This window comes from Pecten maximus, chromosome 9, assembly GCF_902652985.1.
Source record: "Pecten maximus chromosome 9, xPecMax1.1, whole genome shotgun sequence".
Taxonomy (NCBI): domain Eukaryota; kingdom Metazoa; phylum Mollusca; class Bivalvia; order Pectinida; family Pectinidae; genus Pecten; species Pecten maximus.
In genome coordinates, this window is record NC_047023.1 from 41391921 (window position 1) to 41412566 (window position 20646).

At 36.9% G+C, this 20646-nt stretch overlaps 1 protein-coding gene across 1 annotated transcript in view; it reads left to right on the forward strand.

The window, feature by feature from the left end:
* Positions 1–20646, forward strand: part of LOC117334197 (ras GTPase-activating protein 1-like) — a 34932-nt gene that overhangs the window by 7589 nt on the left and 6697 nt on the right. The window contains exons 10-23 of the mRNA XM_033893683.1: positions 432–514; positions 659–732; positions 2190–2280; positions 4430–4662; positions 9072–9148; positions 9598–9770; positions 10342–10501; positions 10764–10906; positions 11335–11450; positions 13672–13758; positions 16821–16888; positions 17218–17306; positions 19356–19433; positions 19977–20102. Coding sequence (XP_033749574.1) covers positions 432–514; positions 659–732; positions 2190–2280; positions 4430–4662; positions 9072–9148; positions 9598–9770; positions 10342–10501; positions 10764–10906; positions 11335–11450; positions 13672–13758; positions 16821–16888; positions 17218–17306; positions 19356–19433; positions 19977–20102 — 1598 coding nt within the window. The remainder of the gene's footprint in view (positions 1–431; positions 515–658; positions 733–2189; positions 2281–4429; positions 4663–9071; positions 9149–9597; positions 9771–10341; positions 10502–10763; positions 10907–11334; positions 11451–13671; positions 13759–16820; positions 16889–17217; positions 17307–19355; positions 19434–19976; positions 20103–20646) is intronic.

The following is a 20646-nucleotide window of genomic DNA, read 5'->3' on the forward strand; positions in this document are numbered from 1 at the left end:
AACTCAGAAGTGTCAGATTGTAAGCCAGGGACTCTGGGTTCGATCCCCAGCAGAGGCATTGGAATAAATTAAGGACCTATTATAATGCCTGAGGCATGGAATTAAACATGGTATTTATATATAATGAAGTATTTATTAATGCTCACACATATTTTATCAACACATTCATGTTTATCTCACCTGTTCAGAGGCTATGTTTGGTTATATATTTGCTTTTTTTTTTTCCTGAAAAATGATTTCAGCCAAATATGGATCATCCTTCGGTGATGGAAATCAGAAGCAGAACTTCTTGAAATTAAGGCTATAAAACCAAGTGATTTAAGGTGACTTGGTATGTTGTTGAGCTTGCAATGCCTACTCTGTGACATCTTTGCTGTATAAATAAGGTTTGGTATACAGTACTGTAACAGTCCCTATATGATTATTTACAGGTCAAAAGGTGAAGAAGTGGAAAAGCATGTTCTTTGTACTCCTCGGACATGATCGACAGCTCTGCTTCATGGAGAACGAAAAGGTACATCAATTCATAGGAGAGCACAGAAAGTCCATTTAGTTTATTAATATATAAAAAATTATCTGGAGTCGTTTAGTTGAGGTTTGACAGTATTCAGCCTTGTCTTATATAACACATTATGATGATATGTTTTTATTTTGACAGAGATCCAAACCTAAAGGACTTATAGACCTGACCTACAGTTCCTTCTACCCAGTCCATGACAGCTTTTTTGGGAGGTAGGAATGAACTAGTACATTATACCTAGTCGCCAATCAGGGTATCATTTCACAAAGATGCATAACTTACAAATTTTCGTAACTTTTGCATCAGTCAAATTTACAAATAACTGACTGTTTCACATAACTTTGTAACTTACGAATGTTTGTAACTTATGTCAAAAACCTTGCGTAACTTTGCGCCATTTCTATCCTGTCGTAACTTACACAAGCAAATTAACATCGTACGCAAGTATGCCTTTTTGAACAAAAAAATGACATCTTACTCAATTACAAATGATCATAAATGAATGAGTATGCCTTGTAAGCAATTGTTTTGAGACAGAAACCAAGTTTTGAATGTCGTGGAGGGATGCCTGCAAAATACTGGTTTGTGTGCCTGATACAAGTTACCTGGTTTTTGTGCCTGATACAAGTTACCTGGTTTGTATACCTGATACAAGTTACCTGGTTTGTATACATGATACAAGTTACCTGGTTTTTGTGCCAGATACAAGTTACCTGGTTTGTGTGTCTGATACAAGTTACCTGGTTTGTGTACCTGATACAAGTTACCTTGTTTGTGTGCCTGATACAAGTAACCTGGTTTTTGTGCCTGATACAAGTTACCTGGTTTGTGTGCCTGATACAAGTTACCTGGTTTGTGTACCTGATACAAGTTACCTTGTTTGTGTGCCTGATACAAGTAACCTGGTTTTTGTGCCTGATACAAGTTACCTGGTTTGTGTGCCTGATACAAGTTACCTGGTTTGTGTGCCTGATACAAGTTACCTGGTTTGTGTGCGTGATACAAGTTACCTGGTTTGTGTGCCTGATACAAGTTACCTGGTTTGTGTGCCTGATACAAGTTACCTGGTTTGTGTGTCTGATACAAGTTACCTGGTTTGTGTGCCTGATACAAGTTTCTTGGTTTGTGTGTCTGATACAAGTTTTACCTACTTTGTGTACCTGATACAAGTTACCTGGTTTTTGTGCCTGATACAAGTTACCTGGTTTGTGTGCCTGATACAAGCTTCCTGGCTTGTGTGCCTGATACAAGTTACCTGGTTTGTGTACCTGATACAAGTTACCTGGTTTGTGTGCCTGATACAAGTTACCTGGTTTTTGTGTCTGATACAAGTTACCTGGTTTGTGTACCTGATACAAGTTACCTGGTTTTTGTGCCTGATACAAGCTTACCTGGTTTGTGTACCTGATACAAGTTACCTGGTTTGTGTACCTGATACAAGTTACCTGGTTTTTGTGCCTGATACAAGTTACCTGGTTTGTGTGTCTGATTAATGTACCTGGTTTGTGTACCTGATACAAGTTACCTGGTTTGTGTACCTGATACAAGTTACCTGGTTTGTGTGCCTTATTAATGTACCTGGTTTGTGTGTCTCTTTAAATTTTGTCGAACTAAAATTCTTTAAACCTTCATATCATTCATTAAACTCCTTTTTTTTCTTCTTCTCTAGGCCAAACTGTTTCCAGCTTATAACTATTGCCAGTGCTACAAACCACTACCAGATTTATTACCTGTGTGCAGAGAACAGTGACTTCGCACAGGTGAGATTTACTGTGTATCATCTCCATATCAGAGTCATCTGTAAAACTGGGGTTTTGAAATAGCTGAGATCCGGTAGAAATAAACTGAAGTAGAAATTGACATAAAGATAAAGAAAAAATATTTTCTGTTTCATTTGAGATTGGTTAATGCTATTCTGGTAAGACATATTTATTCCATAGGACTCCAGAAATAAAAGAATTCTATGCATGGTCCTGCCTTTGGGTAAATGTTAGTTACGGTAAGCAAAGAACAGTGGTTTTAATTAACGTCAGGGTGCCTTTGGCACCTGCCGTTATAGGCGTGGTGGGAAAATGTTGTTACTGACAGATCTGTTCCGGCTAACTATTCCTCTTTTCTGTCATACAAATGATATACATCCGCAGCCTAATATAGTTCCTATTTTGATAGCAATTATTGACTCAATTTAAGTGATGTAAACCGTGTTTACTGCAATTATTTAAAATGAAATGTGAATGTTTGGTGTTCTAGACTATTTTAGAGTATAAATATCAACCTTTTTCCTCGTCAGTATATGCAATTTTGTTGGCGTAGGATTACGTAGTTCTGTCTCGATACTGCCTTGAAAACGAAAGTAGAAAAATCAGTTTGATCGTCGTGGAAATTTACATGCATTCACAGAGAAACTATCCACATCTGTTCATCCTGAGTTCATATGCAGGAACATTTGATAGCTTAAAACCAATCCTATTTACGAAGTCAAATGCACCCGAGCATTCCACGAGATAACATCAGCTGTCACGTGACTCATTACTAGTCAGCCAAAATGGCAGTTATGTCTACTGTAACTAAACCGACGACCGTTCGAGGTTTCATATTCATTTGTATGTGAGGTATGACCAGGAATTGAGGGCAAGTTGTAACAAACTACATTGCTGTTTTTCGTGAGGATTTTATTAAATAAGGTTATTATTTGTTGTTTGAAAAAATTCTAGTATGATTATGATCCGTGACTGATCATGAATACATGATTTACTGGCATCGGTGTCAAAACTAGATATGTCTCGTCGGACAACGCGACCGCAGTTTTCTATCGGAGTGAAAATGTGTTACTACGGGTCATAAAATAGATGTTTGATAGGCCTTATTAATAACTTATAGTATAAATAAAATTTTAAAAAAACTTCGGCTGTGTACATCTTGGATTTTATCTTTAGTTGTAGTTACTTGAACAACATGTTCTGTTAATAGACCGATTTGTCGTTCAGTTGATTCTTTTTTCAAAGTTTACAAGCAGCTTTACTGATTCAGGAGTATATCAATAATCTTCCACAAGCATTAAAGAAATGGGGAAACAACTATACTCAGCTATTGTAAAGTTGTCAGCTGATATATATGTTATACATGTTTTCTTGAATATATATAGAACAGGAATACCAGGGCCAGATTAAGACATTTCATCTGATACAAATGTAACTGTCTGACTATAAAATCCAATTTTAAATTTCTTATAATATGACCTCAGACCCTGACGTTTCTCAGGGCCTTTTGCCCTTTGATTTTGTTATAGTCACTATGACAGCAAGATGTATGGTGGGCAAATGCCATGGGAACCTGTTTGTCTACCATACCACTGTTCAATACTTACATTTACATTGTCTTACCATTTGTCTTACCATTTTCATCAACTTTGAAAAAAAAAACTGAACCCACCAAAAAACTCAACTTTTTTATGTGACATGAACCTCTGAGTGTAATAGCCTGATGCACTGGGTGTTATAGGCGTATAGTGGCAACTGCCTGTTAGCATTGTGCCAATGGGAAAGAGCAAATGTAAATATATTGGGATAACACTAATGCTAGTTTGATGCCAAAACACATAGAAATGTTTAAAAAAAAAACAGATGAAGAAAAACATCAGTGTGGAGGTTATTATGTGTTAACATAGGTTCAGCTGATTGCCTTATTAATTTCTTTATTGCAGTGAATTCTGAAAAGGACATTCTGGTTACTAAATAATTTGATTTAAGTCTGTTTGTTCAGAATGATATTCTTGATGAATTTAGATAAAACTTTAATCTACCAAGTTTGTCTTACAGTAATTAGAGAGTATGGTTTTAATCCTTCAGTTACAAGGTACTTGCAATTTTTTTTCTGAAATATTATTAAATCTGTTGGTTTTTTTTCCAGACATGGATAAAAGTTTTGAAACCATATTGTGTTAACACGCAACCAACAAGGTCTCAGTCACGTTCACTTAAAGAATTGCGTACCCTGACGGTGGAGGTTTGTGACGCCCGCGGAATACCAACTAGGGCACTGCCACACCCCTACTGTGTTGTTTCTCTGAATAACGTGCGTGTGTGTCGTACACAAGTGGAGGAAGGCGCCAATCCTATGTGGGACGACAAGTTTATACTAGAGTAAATACAATATTAACATTTACTATATACAATCTTTCATTTTCAGGAAAAGTTATTACTCATCGATCGGCAAGGAGACCCGTCATTCACAGATCGAAAAACTCTGCAAATATTTTTCTATGAACGATTATTGCTAAAAATATTTGCAATCAATTATCATTATTGAATATAGCAGTATATGGATAACAGATTCCTGTATTTATCACTGTAACCCAGAGGAATAGTTTGTGAAATAGATGGGAATTCTGTGAAATAAAATAACATATTCATTTGTAATTAAGTGTATCTCAAGGAAGATTATGTTCTTAGAAAAATCCTTACAGCTGTAAATTTTCTTTAGACCAAACTGATTTTTGTATTTATTTTGATCTTAATACCAGTTTGCTTTAAAATTATTTTGAACGGATTTTAATGACTTCTTAATACCTTAGCTGTTGGTAGGACGTTAAAAAAATTAAACCAAACCAAACTTCTTAATAACCATGAGATTGAAGGTCATGATATTTGGTGAAGGGCTGCCGAGTTTGATCCACATAAAAGACAAAAAACTAATTTTGAAAATCACATGAAGTAAGCCTTCCAAGGTTATCTTTTCACAGTTAAAGAACAGAATCTGATGAGCCATTGGTGCAACAATACATCAAACTACTGATAGATTGCCATTGTTTCCATCTGAATTTAAATATTTGATGATAAATTCATCGGTTCCATAACAATTGCCGATAATATGCGGAACTATCGATAGTTTCAATAGTGATTGAACTAGGCTAAACTGATGATGATACAGTACTGTTGATTTACAAGCAAAGATAATCCAGTCACTATCACAAAAAGTTTCATATATACAGGGTGTCAAGTGTAGTAATCAATACAGATTTAGTCTCAGCCGCGTGTGTGGTCTACCTCTAGCTGACTAGGAACATTTCAGACTATTAAAAAAGGAAATCATAGTGACGTGTTTATTTCATTAGCTTTGCACATGCTAGACATAAATATCATTTTTACAAATGAAGCAACAGTGAATTGCCATGTAAGCTCAGGTAAGTTGAGCCTACAATAGTATTACAATACTATAGGTATAGTGTGCCACAACAGTTAAACAATACCCATTAGTACATAATAGTATTGCACTAGTCAGGCCAAGCCAATGGGCCTTTGGTTTCTAAAATAGGCCAGGGATATAATGTTGGGTACTGGGTTATTAGACATGGTAGATATACTGTTGGGTATTGGGTTATTAGACATGGTAGATATAGTGTTGGGTACTGGGTTATTAGACATGGTAGATATAATGTTGGGTACTGGGTCATTAGACATGGTAGATATACTGTTGGGTACTGGGTCATTAGACATGGTAGATATACTGTTGGGTACTGGGCTATTAGACATGGTAGATATACTGTTGGGTACTGGGTTATTAGACATGGTAGATATACTGTTGGGTACTGGGTTATTAGACATGGTAGATATACTGTTGGGTACTGGGTTATTAGACATGGTAGATATACTGTTGGGTACTGGGTTATTAGACATGGTAGATATACTGTTGGGTACTGGGTTATTAGACATGGTAGATATACTGTTTGGTACTGGGTTATTAGACATGGTAGATATACTGTTGGGTACAGGGTTATTAGACATGGTAGATATACTGTTGGGTACTGGGTTATTAGACATGGTAGATATAGTGTTGGGTACTGGGTTATTAGACATGGTAGATATAGTGTTGGGTACTGGGTTATTAGACATGGTAGATATACTGTTTGGTATTGGGTTATTAGACATGGTAGATATACTGTTGGGTACTGGGTTATTAGACATGGTAGATATAGTGTTGGGTACTGGGTTATTAGACATGGTAGATATAGTGTTGGGTACTGGGTTATTAGACATGGTAGATATAGTGTTGGGTACTGGGTTATTAGACATGGTAGATATAGTGTTGGGTACTGGGTTATTAGACATGGTAGATATACTGTTGGGTACTGGGTTATTAGACATGGTAGATATACTGTTGGGTATTGGGTCATTAGACATGGTAGATATACTGTTTGGTACTGGGTTATTAGACATGGTAGATATAGTGTTGGGTACTGGGTTATTAGACATGATAGATATACTGTTGGGTACTGGGTTATTAGACATGGTAAGCCCTGAATGGTTAGGGATTAGTGTTTGGTACTGGGTTATTAGACATGGTGGATATACTGTTGGGTACTGGGTTATTAGACATGGTAGATATACTGTTGGGTACTGGGTTATTAGACATGGTAGATATACTGTTGGGTATTGGGTTATTAGACATGGTAGATATACTGTTGGGTACTGGGTTATTAGACATGGTAGATATACTGTTGGGTATTGGGTCATTAGACATGGTAGATATACTGTTTGGTACTGGGTTATTAGACATGGTAGATATAGTGTTGGGTACTGGGTTATTAGACATGATAGATATACTGTTGGGTACTGGGTTATTAGACATGGTAGATATAGTGTTTGGTACAGGGTTATTAGACATGGTAGATATAGTGTTGGGTACTGGGTTATTAGACATGGTAGATATAGTGTTGGGTACTGGGTTATTAGACATGGTAGATATAGTGTTGGGTACTGGGTTATTATACATGGTAGATATAGTGTTGGGTACTGGGTTATTAGACATGATAGATATACTGTTGGGTACTGGGTTATTAGACATGGTAGATATAGTGTTGGGTACTGGGTTATTAGACATGGTAGATATACTGTTGGGTACTGGGTTATTAGACATGGTAGATATAGTGTTGGGTACTGGGTTATTAGACATGGTAGATATAGTGTTGGGTACTGGGTTATTAGACATGGTAGATATAGTGTTGGGTACTGGGTTATTAGACATGGTAGATATACTGTTGGGTACTGGGTCATTAGACATGGTAGATATAGTGTTGGGTACTGGGTTATTAGACATGGTAGATATAGTGTTGGGTACAGGGTTATTAGACATGGTAGATATAGTGTTTGGTACTGGGTTATTAGACATGGTAGATATAGTGTTGGGTACTGGGTTATTAGACATGGTAGATATACTGTTTGGTACTGGGTTATTAGACATGGTAGATATACTGTTGGGTACTGGGTTATTAGACATGGTAGATATACTGTTGGGTACTGGGTTATTAGACATGGTAGATATACTGTTGGGTACTTGGGTTATTAGACATGGTAGATATACTGTTGGGTATTGGGTCATTAGACATGGTAGATATACTGTTGGGTACTGGGTTATTAGACATGGTAGATATACTGTTGGGTACTGGGTTATTAGACATGGTAGATATACTGTTGGGTACTGGGTTATTAGACATGGTAGATATAGTGTTTGGTACTGGGTTATTAGTCATGATAGATATACTGTTGGGTACTGGGCTATTAGACATGGTAGATATACTGTTGGGTACTGGGTTATTAGACTTGATAGATATAGTGTTGGGTACTGGGTCATTAGACATGGTAGATATAGTGTTTGGTACAGGGTCATTAGAGATGGTAGATATAGTGTTTGGTACAGGGTTATTAGACATGGTAGATATAGTGTTTGGTACTGGGTTATTAGTCATGATAGATATACTGTTGGGTACTGGGCTATTAGACATGGTAGATATACTGTTTGGTACTGGGTTATTAGACATGGTAGATATACTGTTGGGTACTGGGTTATTATACATGGTAGATATAGTGTTGGGTACTGGGTCATTAGACATGGTAGATATAGTGTTGGGTACTGGGTTATTAGACATGGTAGATATACTGTTGGGTACTGGGTTATTAGACATGGTAGATATAGTGTTTGGTACTGGGTTATTAGTCATGATAGATATACTGTTGGGTACTGGGCTATTAGACATGGTAGATATACTGTTGGGTACTGGGTTATTAGACTTGATAGATATAGTGTTGGGTACTGGGTCATTAGACATGGTAGATATAGTGTTTGGTACAGGGTCATTAGACATGGTAGATATAGTGTTTGGTACAGGGTTATTAGACATGGTAGATATAGTGTTTGGTACTGGGTTATTAGACATGGTAGATATACTGTTGGGTACTGGGTTATTATACATGGTAGATATAGTGTTGGGTACTGGGTCATTAGACATGGTAGATATAGTGTTTGGTACAGGGTTATTAGACATGGTAGATATAGTGTTGGGTACAGGGTTATTAGACATGGTAGATATACTGTTGGGTACTGGGTTATTAGACATGGTAGATATAGTGTTGGGTACTGGGTCATTAGACATGGTAGATATACTGTTGGGTACTGGGTTATTAGACATGGTAGATATAGTGTTTGGTACAGGGTTATTAGATATGGTAAGTCCTGACTCACCTGACTTTACCAGTGTAACATTCTTACATTACAGTGATATTCCATGTGACATAGAAGACTTCAGCATAACGATCTGTAATCACAGCCGACGAACGAAAGATCAAGAAATCGGTAAGTGTGATCCTCACAATTGTGAATTTAACGAAAGATCAATTAATTGGGAATCACAGCTAATAAATGAATGATAAATATGACAATAACTTTGAAATTGTCCTTGCCACCAAACTAGATTAGCTAGATCAAGCAAGACATTGGTGTTACTTTTCCAACAGTGACAGCAGTGCCTTCAACACTTCACTTTAAAGCTGTATGTTAAGATATGTTGCTCAAAAAGTTAAACCAAAATTGGTACCTGATTACATAGAGACATCCCAACAGTCTTCATTTATGGAATATCATGCAGAATTTATCCTTTGATGGTTCCCGTTGGGACTCCCTATACATTGGGTAGATGTTATACAGGACTAGCCCTAACATGTTGCTGACTGATTACTGTGCTGTCAAATGACATGTAACCAGTTGAGATTTGATGACCATTCTATACTGATTTATTGTTACAGCCAACATCACAATCCCAGTGTTAGATGTAAAAGACACTGACTGTTATGACAAGTGGCACACATTACAAGCTCTGAATCCTGCCATGCGTAGTGAGACTGGTTCCTTACGTATTCGTGCACGCTACCTTCACGAGATCATAATGCCTGAGGAAAAGTACTCCACACTGAAGGAGGTAATCAGTTATATCTCCTGGTTGTCAGGTTGTCTTGACTACTGCATGTTAGTTGTCATGTCAACATTTGGTTGTCATGTTTTAATGATTGGTTGTCATATATGATATGTCAACATTAATGGTGTCATATATCAAAGTTTGATTGTCCTATGTCATTGTTGGTTGTCATGTCAACAGTTGGTTGTCATGTCAACATTTGGTTGTCGTGTCAACATATAGCTGTCGTGTCAATTTATTGTTGCCATGCCATGTCAAAATCTGGTTGTCACCTCAACATTTACTTGAATTTATTGTTATAAATTTTGTACCGGGAGCTTGATTTTAAGGGTTGAATTATCTATTTCATCTGATGCAAAATAATCTTAATTCTTGATATTCTGAAAGATTTCACAAAACAACTTCAGTTTCTATGCTAACATCATTGGAAAAGTTTACTTAATAGTTAGGATATTATGACCAATTAAAATTCCGACCTTTGTTATGTTAACAGAGAGAGCCTTATCCTCAAGGGTCTGTTAGCTTTCGATGTCTGACCATTTAGATTAATACAATTCCCTTTTGTTTGGTATAGCTTATCCTAAATGGTGATCTCAGCAACATTTTGGAACTATTCAATCTCTGTGGTAACGACCGAATTCCTGTGGCAAAGGCACTTCTTCAGATCTTCCGGCATGAGAAACAGGAGAAGGTCATTCTCAAGACGATGAATGATTTTGAAATTGCTCGTGAAGGTGAGTATAAGGATGTCTAATGGCGTTACTTGTATATAACCACCATTCACTCCCTTTACTTTTAATGAATAAATGGTCAAGTCATATGATGTACCATGTGTATTAACAATATCTAGAATGGTCCAGCTAACAAAGATTTATAGGCTTAATCATAGTTGTCTGTGCTTATTGCAATATTTGCTGAATGATCAACTTGAAATCTTCAATAATCATATTTTGTACAAGATCAAATTGTATTTATCATTCTCTTTCATTGAAACAGAGGAGGTATCCACCCTTTTTCGGTCAACATCGCTGGCGACCACCCTGATGGACCAGTACATGAAGATGACAGCGACACAGTTTGTGAGCAATGCCCTGAAGGACAGCATATTACGGATCCTTGACAGTAAACAGTCTTGTGAGGTACATGTTCAACAGTAACAAGGATCAGGTCCTGAAAAGGACTTAAAATTAAAAAAATTAAAACAAACTTAACAGCCTTAAATATACATTTCTTGAAAGTTTCAAAATAAGCCTTGATTATGAATAAACATTATTAAGAGCAGTTGGTCACACTATAGTTTTGACAGTTTATTCTTCTAAAAATTTTTTTTAGAAAATGCTGAATTCTCTTAGAGAAAAAGCAAAGGAGAAAATACTGTTGGTTCAAAGATTCAAAGAAACACTTAACAATTTAAATCAAGGACATTATGACATATATCTCAGTTGAATTCTTCATTTTATTTGACATTACCATTAACAAAGACTTTCAGGTTTAATGATTGAAGTATTATGTCATGAATGAGAACAATTTCTTGTTGTGTAGTGTTTCAGTGTATTGATTGTTGTAGTTGAATCCACAACTATTAGAGAGTGGAGCTGACATATCAGCCAACAGGGAGAATTTTCTCCATCACCTTAACGACGTTACGGAGTCCATCATTAAGGCTATAACCAGCTGTCCTGTGTAAGTATATATAGACATTAAAACAAAAGTCACCTTAGCGATGTTACGGAGTCCAGCATTAAAGCTATAACAAGCTGTCCTGTATTACTATATATAGACAATTAAACAAAATTCACCCTAACAACATAACAGAGTCCATCATTAAAGCTAAAACCAGCTGTTTGTAAGTATATATGCCTTTAATCCTAATAAATCCCTGTTGTTTTTGTCATGGCGTTGAAAAGTCCTTGTCTGTTTCAGGCTGCTGCATTTGTTTTGTCAGCATGACTCAACTTAGACCAAAAAATTTACCTGGTTTTTAGGCTCGTATGCATGTCAATTAAGGGTGCAACATTGCTCATTTTATTGTAAAAATGATAAAGAAAAATTGGGAATGCATCAGCCAGCTTTTTTTTTTTAAAAAGATGCAGAAAATCAGCTGCAAGTCACAAAAACATCTGAATGAAGCCCATCTGTGTTTTCGTAACATATAAGTTTTGACAAGTACAAAATTATGTTGAATGATAGAATATATACCCTTATAATGATAGAATGTGATAATGAATACTTTCATTCTTTATAATTACAATTAAAACCAAGAAACGACCCACTGATCATAGGGAATACCTAATGCTCCGCTCTCTTTATGTAAATGAGTCAGAAAAATATGCCATGCAGGCATGCGTGAACTGATTTGTTTTGAAAAATGGTAGACCAGCGATCAACGCCACGCATCAGAAACCCAAAGTCAATCAGACGTACTGGTTGCTGCTACGAAGGCAAAGAAAATGATTGGGTAAACTCACAACATCATATACGACTTACAGAGTCAAATGATTGGGTAAACCCACAACATCATATACGACTTACAGAGTCAAATGATTGGGTAAACTCACAACATCATCTACGACTTACGGAGTCAAATGATTGGGTAAACTCACAACATCATCTACGACTTACAGAGTCAAATGATTGGGTAAACTCACAACATCATATACGACTTAGGGAGTCAAATGATTGGGTAAACTCACAACATCATATACGACTTACGGAGTCAAATGATTGGGTAAACCCACAACATCATCTACGACTTACGGAGTCAAATGATTGGGTAAACCCACAACATCATATACGACTTACAGAGTCAAATGATTGGGTAAACTCACAACATCATCTACGACTTACAGAGTCAAATGATTGGGTAAACTCACAACATCATATACGACTTAGGGAGTCAAATGATTGGGTAAACCCACAACATCATCTACGACTTACAGAGTCAAATGATTGGGTAAACCCACAACATCATCTACGACTTACAGAGTCAAATGATTGGGTAAACCCACAACATCATCTACGACTTACAGAGTCAAATGATTGGGTAAACTCACAACATCATATACGACTTACAGAGTCAAATGATTGGGTAAACTCACAACATCATCTACGACTTACGGAGTCACCATAAGTCTGTTACACAAAAACTGAAGATAGGGAACATGTGAAAAGCTATCATGAATTGGTAGTGAATCTTCTTGGCATTTGATAAACAAACCCATGCTTTTCTGTTTATCATCCAGAGATGTAACTTGGCGTGCACAGGGTTGGTTCACATTTTTAGATGTTTCTTACATACTTATGAATTATCAACTAAACTGAGTAGATTTCATGGAAATTAAATATGAATTGTCGACTAAACTGAGTAGATTTCATGGAAATTAAATGGAGATAAACTCATAAGGGATTATGAAGCTAAATTTGTTGAAAGTTTTATATTCATAAAAAAAAAATGCCTCCCTACAAAAAAAAAATAAGCCTGAGAACCAAGTAATCAACTTTTTTGGCCTTACTGCAGTTAGCTCTTTTCATTGTGTTGTCATTATGTTTAAAGGTACTGAAGTATGCTGGGATAATAAGCTGTCGTTGTGTTTCAGAGTACTGAAGTATGCTGGGATAATAAGCTGTCGTTGTGTTTCAGAGTACTGAAGTATGCTGGGATAATAAGCTGTTGTTGTGTTTCAGAGTACTGAAGTATGCTGGGATAATAAGCTGTCGTTGTGTTTCAGAGTACTGAAGTATGCTGGGATAATAAGCTGTCGTTGTGTTTCAGAGTACTGAAGTATGCTGGGATAATAAGCTGTCGTTGTGTTTCAAGGTACTGAAGTATGCTGGGATAATAAGCTGTCGTTGTGTTTCAGAGTACTGAAGTATGCTGGGATAATAAGCTGTCATTGTGTTTCAGAGTACTGCGGTTTATATGTGGTTGTCTACAGAGAAGTGTGGCAGCTAAGTGGATCAACGATGAGAGTGTGAGAACTCGAGTTGTCAGGTAAGAATCTGCTTCATTCTAAAGCTTTAATTGATGCAGATTCAGATTGAAATTTAGTTCTGTGGAGAGCTTGACATGCTAAGAGTGACATATCTTAGTGATTTCATATTTATACTGATCTTTTTTTCCATCCACCTCATGTCCTGTTATTGTCATGTATTGCATAACTGTATAATTCCATTTTTATTAGGTCACCTGAGACAAAGTCTCAAGTGACCTATTCTTATCGCCTTTTGTCCGTCGTCGTCCGTCGTCCGTAAACAATTTACATTTTCAACTTCTTCTCCAAAACCACTGCACCAAATTCAATGAAATTTGGCAGGGAGCTTCTATGGCTAAAGTTCAACTAAAATTGTGAATTATATGGTCCCCATCCCCCAGGGGCCTGAGGGGCGGGGCCAAAAAGGGTCAAATTGACTGAAATTTCAAAAATCTTCTTCTCTACTCTCAGATATGGTAGAATAAAATACTTTTCATAGATGGAAGGGTCTTAAGGTGCTTTACCAAAATTGTGAATTTCATGACCCTGGGGTCTCATGTTTGCCCCTGGGGAGGGGGTAAACTTTACTGTAGTTTATATAGGGAAATCACATTTTTGACTATTATTTGTTGGATTTCTATTGGAATTCATTCTAACTTGTATCAAATTATCAGCATGGGATGACAGTTTGATGGTATGTACATGTAAGCCCTGGTTGACCCCCAAGGGCTGGTGGGCGGGGCCAAAAAGGGTCAAATTGACTGAAATTTCAAAAATCTTCTTCTCTACTCTCAGATATGTTAGAATCAAATACTCTTCATAGATGGAAGGGTCTTAAGGTGCTTTACCAATATTGTGAATTTCATGACCCTGGGGTCTCACGTTTGCCCCTGGAGAGGGGGTAAACTTTACTATAGTTTATATAGGGAAATCACATTTTTGACTATTATTTGTTGGATTTCTATTGGAATTTATTCTAACTTGGTTCAAATTATCAGCATAGGATGACAGTTTGATGGTATGTACATGTTGGCCCTGACTGACCCCCAGGGGCTGATGGGCGGGGCCAAAAAGGGTCAAATTAACTGAAATTTTAAAAATCTTTTTCTTACAACCCAAATAAGGTAGAATTAAATACTCTTCACAGATCGAAGGGTCTTAAGGTGCTTTACCATAATTGTGAATTTCCTAGCCCTGGGGTCTCACATTTGCCCCATGGGAGGGGATAAACTTTACTATAGTTATAGGGAAATCACATTTTTGACTATCATTTGTTTTATTTGTTTTGAAATTCATTCTTTCATTCAAATTTACTGAAATATTTCAAAAATCAGGTGACCGTTAAGGCCCATGGGCCTCTTGTTATCAAAACTGGTATTTGTTTCGCAAATGATGTTTTTAGCCCACCATCATCAGATGGTGGGCTTTCGTCCGTGATCCGTCGTCCGTCCGTCCTTCCGTTAACAATTCTTGTTACCGCTATTTCTGAGAAAGTACTGAAGGGATCTGTCTCAAATTTCATATGTAGGTTCCCCTTGGTGCCTAGTTATGCATATTGCATTTTGGGACCGATCGGAAAACAACATGGCCGACAGGCAGCCATCTTGGATTTTGACAATTGAAGTTTGTTACCGCTATTTCTGAGAAAGTACTGAAGGGATCTTTCTCAAATTTCATACGTAGGTTCCCCTTGGTACCTAGTTATGCATATTGCATTTTGGGACTGATTAGAAAACAACATGGCCTACAGGCAGCCATCTTGGATTTTGACAATTGAAGTTTGTTATCGCTATTTCTGAGAAAGTACTGAAGGGATCTTTCTCAAATTTCATATGTAGGTTCCCCTTGGTCCCTAGTTATGCATATTGCATTTTGGGACCGATCAGAAAACAACATGGCCGACAGGCAGCCATCTGGGATTTTGACAATTGAAGTTTGTTATTGCTATTTCTGAGAAAGTACTGAAGGGATCTTTCTAAAATTTCATACCTAGGTTGCCCTTGGTCCCTAGTTATGCATATTGCATTTTGAAACTAATCGGAAAACTACATGGCTGACAGGCAGCCATCTTGGATTTTGACAATTGAAGTTTGTTATCGCTATTTCTGAGAAAGTACTGAAGGGATCTTTCTCAAATTTCATATGTAGGTTCCCCTTGGTCTGTAGTTATGCATATTGCATTTTGGGACCGATCGGAAAACAACATGGCCGACAGGCAGCCATCTTGGATTTTGACAATTGAAGTTTGTTATCACTATTTCTGAGAAAGTGCAGAAGGGATCTTTCTCAAATTTCATATGTAGGTTGCCTTTGGTCCCTAGTTTTGCATATTGCATTTTGGGACGGATCAGAAAACAACAAGGCCGACAGACAGCCATCTTGGATTTTGACAATTGAAGTTTGTTATCGCTATTTCTAAGAAAGAACTGAAGGGATCTTTCTCAAATTTGATATGTCTGTTGCCCTTGGTCCCTAGTTGTGCATATTTCATTTTGGGACTAGTCGGATAACAACATGGCCAACAGACAGTCATCTTGGATTTTGACAACTGAAGTTTGTTATTGCTATTTTACAGAAGGTACTGAAGGGATCTTTCTCAATTTTCATATGTAGGTTCCTCTTGGTCCATTGTGATGCATTTTTGGACCAATCTGAAAACATTGTCGGCAGACAGCCATTATCACTAAATCTCAAATTTCATATATAAGTTTCCCTTGTTTAGAAAGCACTAGAGGGATGTTTCTCAATTTACACAGATTAGTAAGAGGAAGGGTAAAAAAAGAGAAATGATCAATCTGACATGGAACCTATAAAGATCATTCAATGGTGGGCGCCAAGATCCCTCTGGGATCTCTTGTTATGGCTTCTCATTTTTTTAAAAAAGAAAAAAAAAAAACTTATGATGAAATTTGACTGCAAAAAAAAAAAAATGCAATTTTTTGTCCTGGTCAATGTTTGTTTCTAATTTCAACATCAGACTTCATATTTACCTCCACAATCTGTGATATTATAATGTTAATGTGATACGTATATATTGGTAGGATATATGTTCACTTTTAACTGTGTAATAACTGTATTACAGTGGGTTTATATTCCTGCGGTTGCTTTGCCCTGCAATAATCAACCCCAAGTCCTTCAATCTAATATCAGGTAAGACAATCACATTTCGTTGTATTTTTTACAATAGTAATCAGGGTCTATATACTTCACACATTGTAACACTATAACAGGTACATCAAGATTAGATACTTTATGTATCCCATTTGAAATTGTTGAATTGTCATCTGGATTCCGTGCACCTTAAAAGGACCTGCTGTGAAAAATGTCCCAACCATAAATTTTGCTTATGTTATTCAGAGGCATATGTACACATGGTTTGGAAGTGTGATAAGTTCCTCTTTAGAACTACTAATGTTGGACCGTTAGATGTATTTCGGATACAATTTTACACCTCTAACAAATTTCCTGTTTGTTGACAGAAACTCCTACAGAAATGGCATCAAGGACGCTTAAACTTGTCGCCAAGGCCCTTCAAAACTTAGCTAATCTGGTGGAGTTTGGAGCAAAGGTAGGTCACATTAGTTTCATTAAGTTGGCAAAATGTTTGAGGTGTCCAGAAGGAGGAGGTTAACCTTATTGGTTAGTTGATATATCCAACTCATTGCTTTCATTTTTATACGCCCGTCGAAAGACCGGACGTATTATGTTATCATGTTGGCGGGCGGGCAGGCACATATGGTGTCCAGACCATAACTCCAATACTACTCGACCCAGGCTCTCCATACTTGACACAAATATGTATCTTGATGAGCCGCAGTGTCGCATAGCAAAATCATGCCCCTTACCCCCTTATTTGTGGAGTTATTCCCCTTTGATGATTTTACTTTGGGCACATATGGTGTCCGGACCATATCTCCAGTACTACTCGACACAGGCTATCGATACTTGACACAAATATACATCTTGATGAGCCGGAGTGTCGCATACCTAAATCATGCCCCTTACCCCCGTATTTGTGGAGTAATTCCCCTTTTATGTTTTTACTTGTCCGGACAATAACTCCAATACTACTCAACCCAGGCTCTCCATGCTTGACACAAATATACATCTTGATGAGCCGGAGTGTCGCATACCAAAATTATGCCCCTTACCCTCGTATTGGCGGAGTTATTCCCCTTTGATGATTTTACTTGTCCGGACCATAACTCCAATACTACTCAACCCAGGCTCTCCATACTTGATACAAATATACATCTTGATGAGCTGGAGTGTCGCATACCAAAATCATGCCCCTTACCCCCTTATTTGCGGAGTTATTCCCCTTTGATGATTTTAATTTTCCGGACCATAACTCCAATTCTACTCGACCCAGGCTCTCCATGCTTGACACAAATATACATCTTGATGAGCCGGAGTGTCGCATACCAAAATTATGCCCCTTACCCTCGTATTGGCGGAGTTATTCCCCTTTGATGATTTTACTTGTCCGGACCATAACTCCAATACTACTCAACCCAGGCTCTCCATACTTGATACAAATATACATCTTGATGAGCTGGAGTGTCGCATACCAAAATCATGCCCCTTACCCCCTTATTTGCGGAGTTATTCCCCTTTGATGATTTTAATTTTCCGGACCATAACTCCAATTCTACTCGACCCAGGCTCTCCATACTTAACACAAATATACATCTTGATGAGCCGGAGTGTCGCATACCAAAATCATGCCCCTTACCCCCTTGTTTGTGGAGTTATTCCCCTTTGATGATTTTACTTCCGGACATATATATATATATATGGTGTTGAGCTCTCCATACTTAACACAAATATACATCTTGATGAGCCGGAGTGTCGCATACCAAAATCATGCCCCTTACCCCCTTGTTTGTGGAGTTATTCCCCTTTGATGATTTTACTTCCGGACATATATATATATATGGTGTTGAGCTCTCCATACTTAACACAAATATACATCTAGATGAGCCGGAGTGTCACATACCAAAATTATGCCCCTTAACCCCCTTATTAGCGGCGTTATTGCCCTTTGAGGATTTTACTTATCCGGACCATAACTTCAATACTACCCGACCCAGGCTTTGTATATTCTGTATATAAACATGTGAACTAATTTTTGTGTTGTTGTATCTAAACCAAGGTTTCCCATATTTGCAACATATATACATCTCATCATTTAAAGTTGCCCTTCGGTTTCAACTACACACCATTATGTGTATCAATATCTCCTTCCAACTTTCCAACAATGATACTTCATTTTAAAGCATTACAACCTGTGAAACTACCCCTCTTCCAAGTGTCAAATATTGCGGCGGGCGTATGTTGTGGCCCTCCAACGGGCCCTTGTTATCTTTAATACATCAGCCAGTTTTAAAATTTCTCATAAAAACTTTTCTTTCTTGGTATTTCACCTTTTCGCCATTTGCAGAAGAGCAAAACAGGTCCTCTGAACCTTTTGTTTGAGATGCCTGTTTCTCGCGCATCATCCTGTATGTCACCATTATCATCAATCACTTGTCCTCCATTCATGTATAGAACTTTACAACATAATCTGAAAGTATAAACAAATATTGTGTTGAACAATAACATCTTCTTGTTGTAGGAATCCTTCATGGAAGTTATCAATCCCTTCATAAAACGAAACAAGGAGAGGATGGTGGTGTTTTTGGATGAATTATCAGTAAGTTCCTAAATCCTGAGGAGTTACAACACTATTAAGATACCGTTGTACTCTTTGATAAATATTAATTTATCTTCCATGCAGTCTTACTTTTCAGCTATTGGATTTATAAGGAAGCCCTTTCCCAAATATAATCACATCTGCAGACGTTTGTCCTATATAGTGTAACAATATTAAAGCATTACATCATAAATCATGAATTAATACATTCGACTTTCCACTTCTAAAATGAACAGAACTTTTTGGGATAACTTATGTCATTAATATTTGAATTTTGTACAAAATACTTTGTCAAAATTTCACATCAAACAGGTAAACACATGTACCAGTTATATATTTGTAATTATGCGTAGATATATGATGATATAAAGTTAAAAAAAATACAATGCAGGGTATTTAATTTCACAGCATCTTTAATGAGTGCAAATGTAGCAAAATTGAATCCACGGCAAATAAATATGTATACCATTAACTAACACTTTGATACAGAAATATACTACTATTAGCCATGTTCATATCACCTTGGTTTTATGTACTTTATAGAATATGGAGGAAGTGGACATAAGTCGTCTTCAGGTGAATGTTAATGACCTTGCCAGAAATCTTGCCACCATTCATCAGATCTGTGCCTCACATCTGTCAGAACTCAGGAAACTCAGCGAGTCAAAGGTAGGGTGAAAAGGAGTTTGAAAGGTAAACTGTAGTATAGACTAGTGAGTTTAGGAGATGTGGAAAACATTGTATATTAGCTGGTCAAAGGTATTATGAAAAGATATTTAAAAGATATACAGTATACTGTAGGAAATCAGTTTTCCAAATTTTGATAGATATCGGAGTTTGTGTTAATTATGCCACGTTGTCTGCCATGACAACATATTCTTAATCAGTCAGTGTAGTCTAGAAAGTAATTTTCATGAACATACTTTAATGATTGAGTTATGAGTTCTCTTTGAAACACTCTTGATACACACAATGATGTGATAACTAAGTTTCTAACAATAGGTGAGTGTTATTCTCACTCCCAAGGCATGAAATAATCATTATAACTGTACAAGTGAAAAACAAAAAGTTGTTTTCTATTGTGGTAGAAACAGGTCACACAAACTCATGGTTGTTGTGTATGGTATTTCTTTCTCTTATTTTTCTAAAGTTACAAAAACATAAGGTTTTCTCTCAAGTTAGTTATTGTTCCAAAGTTACAAAAACACTTGCT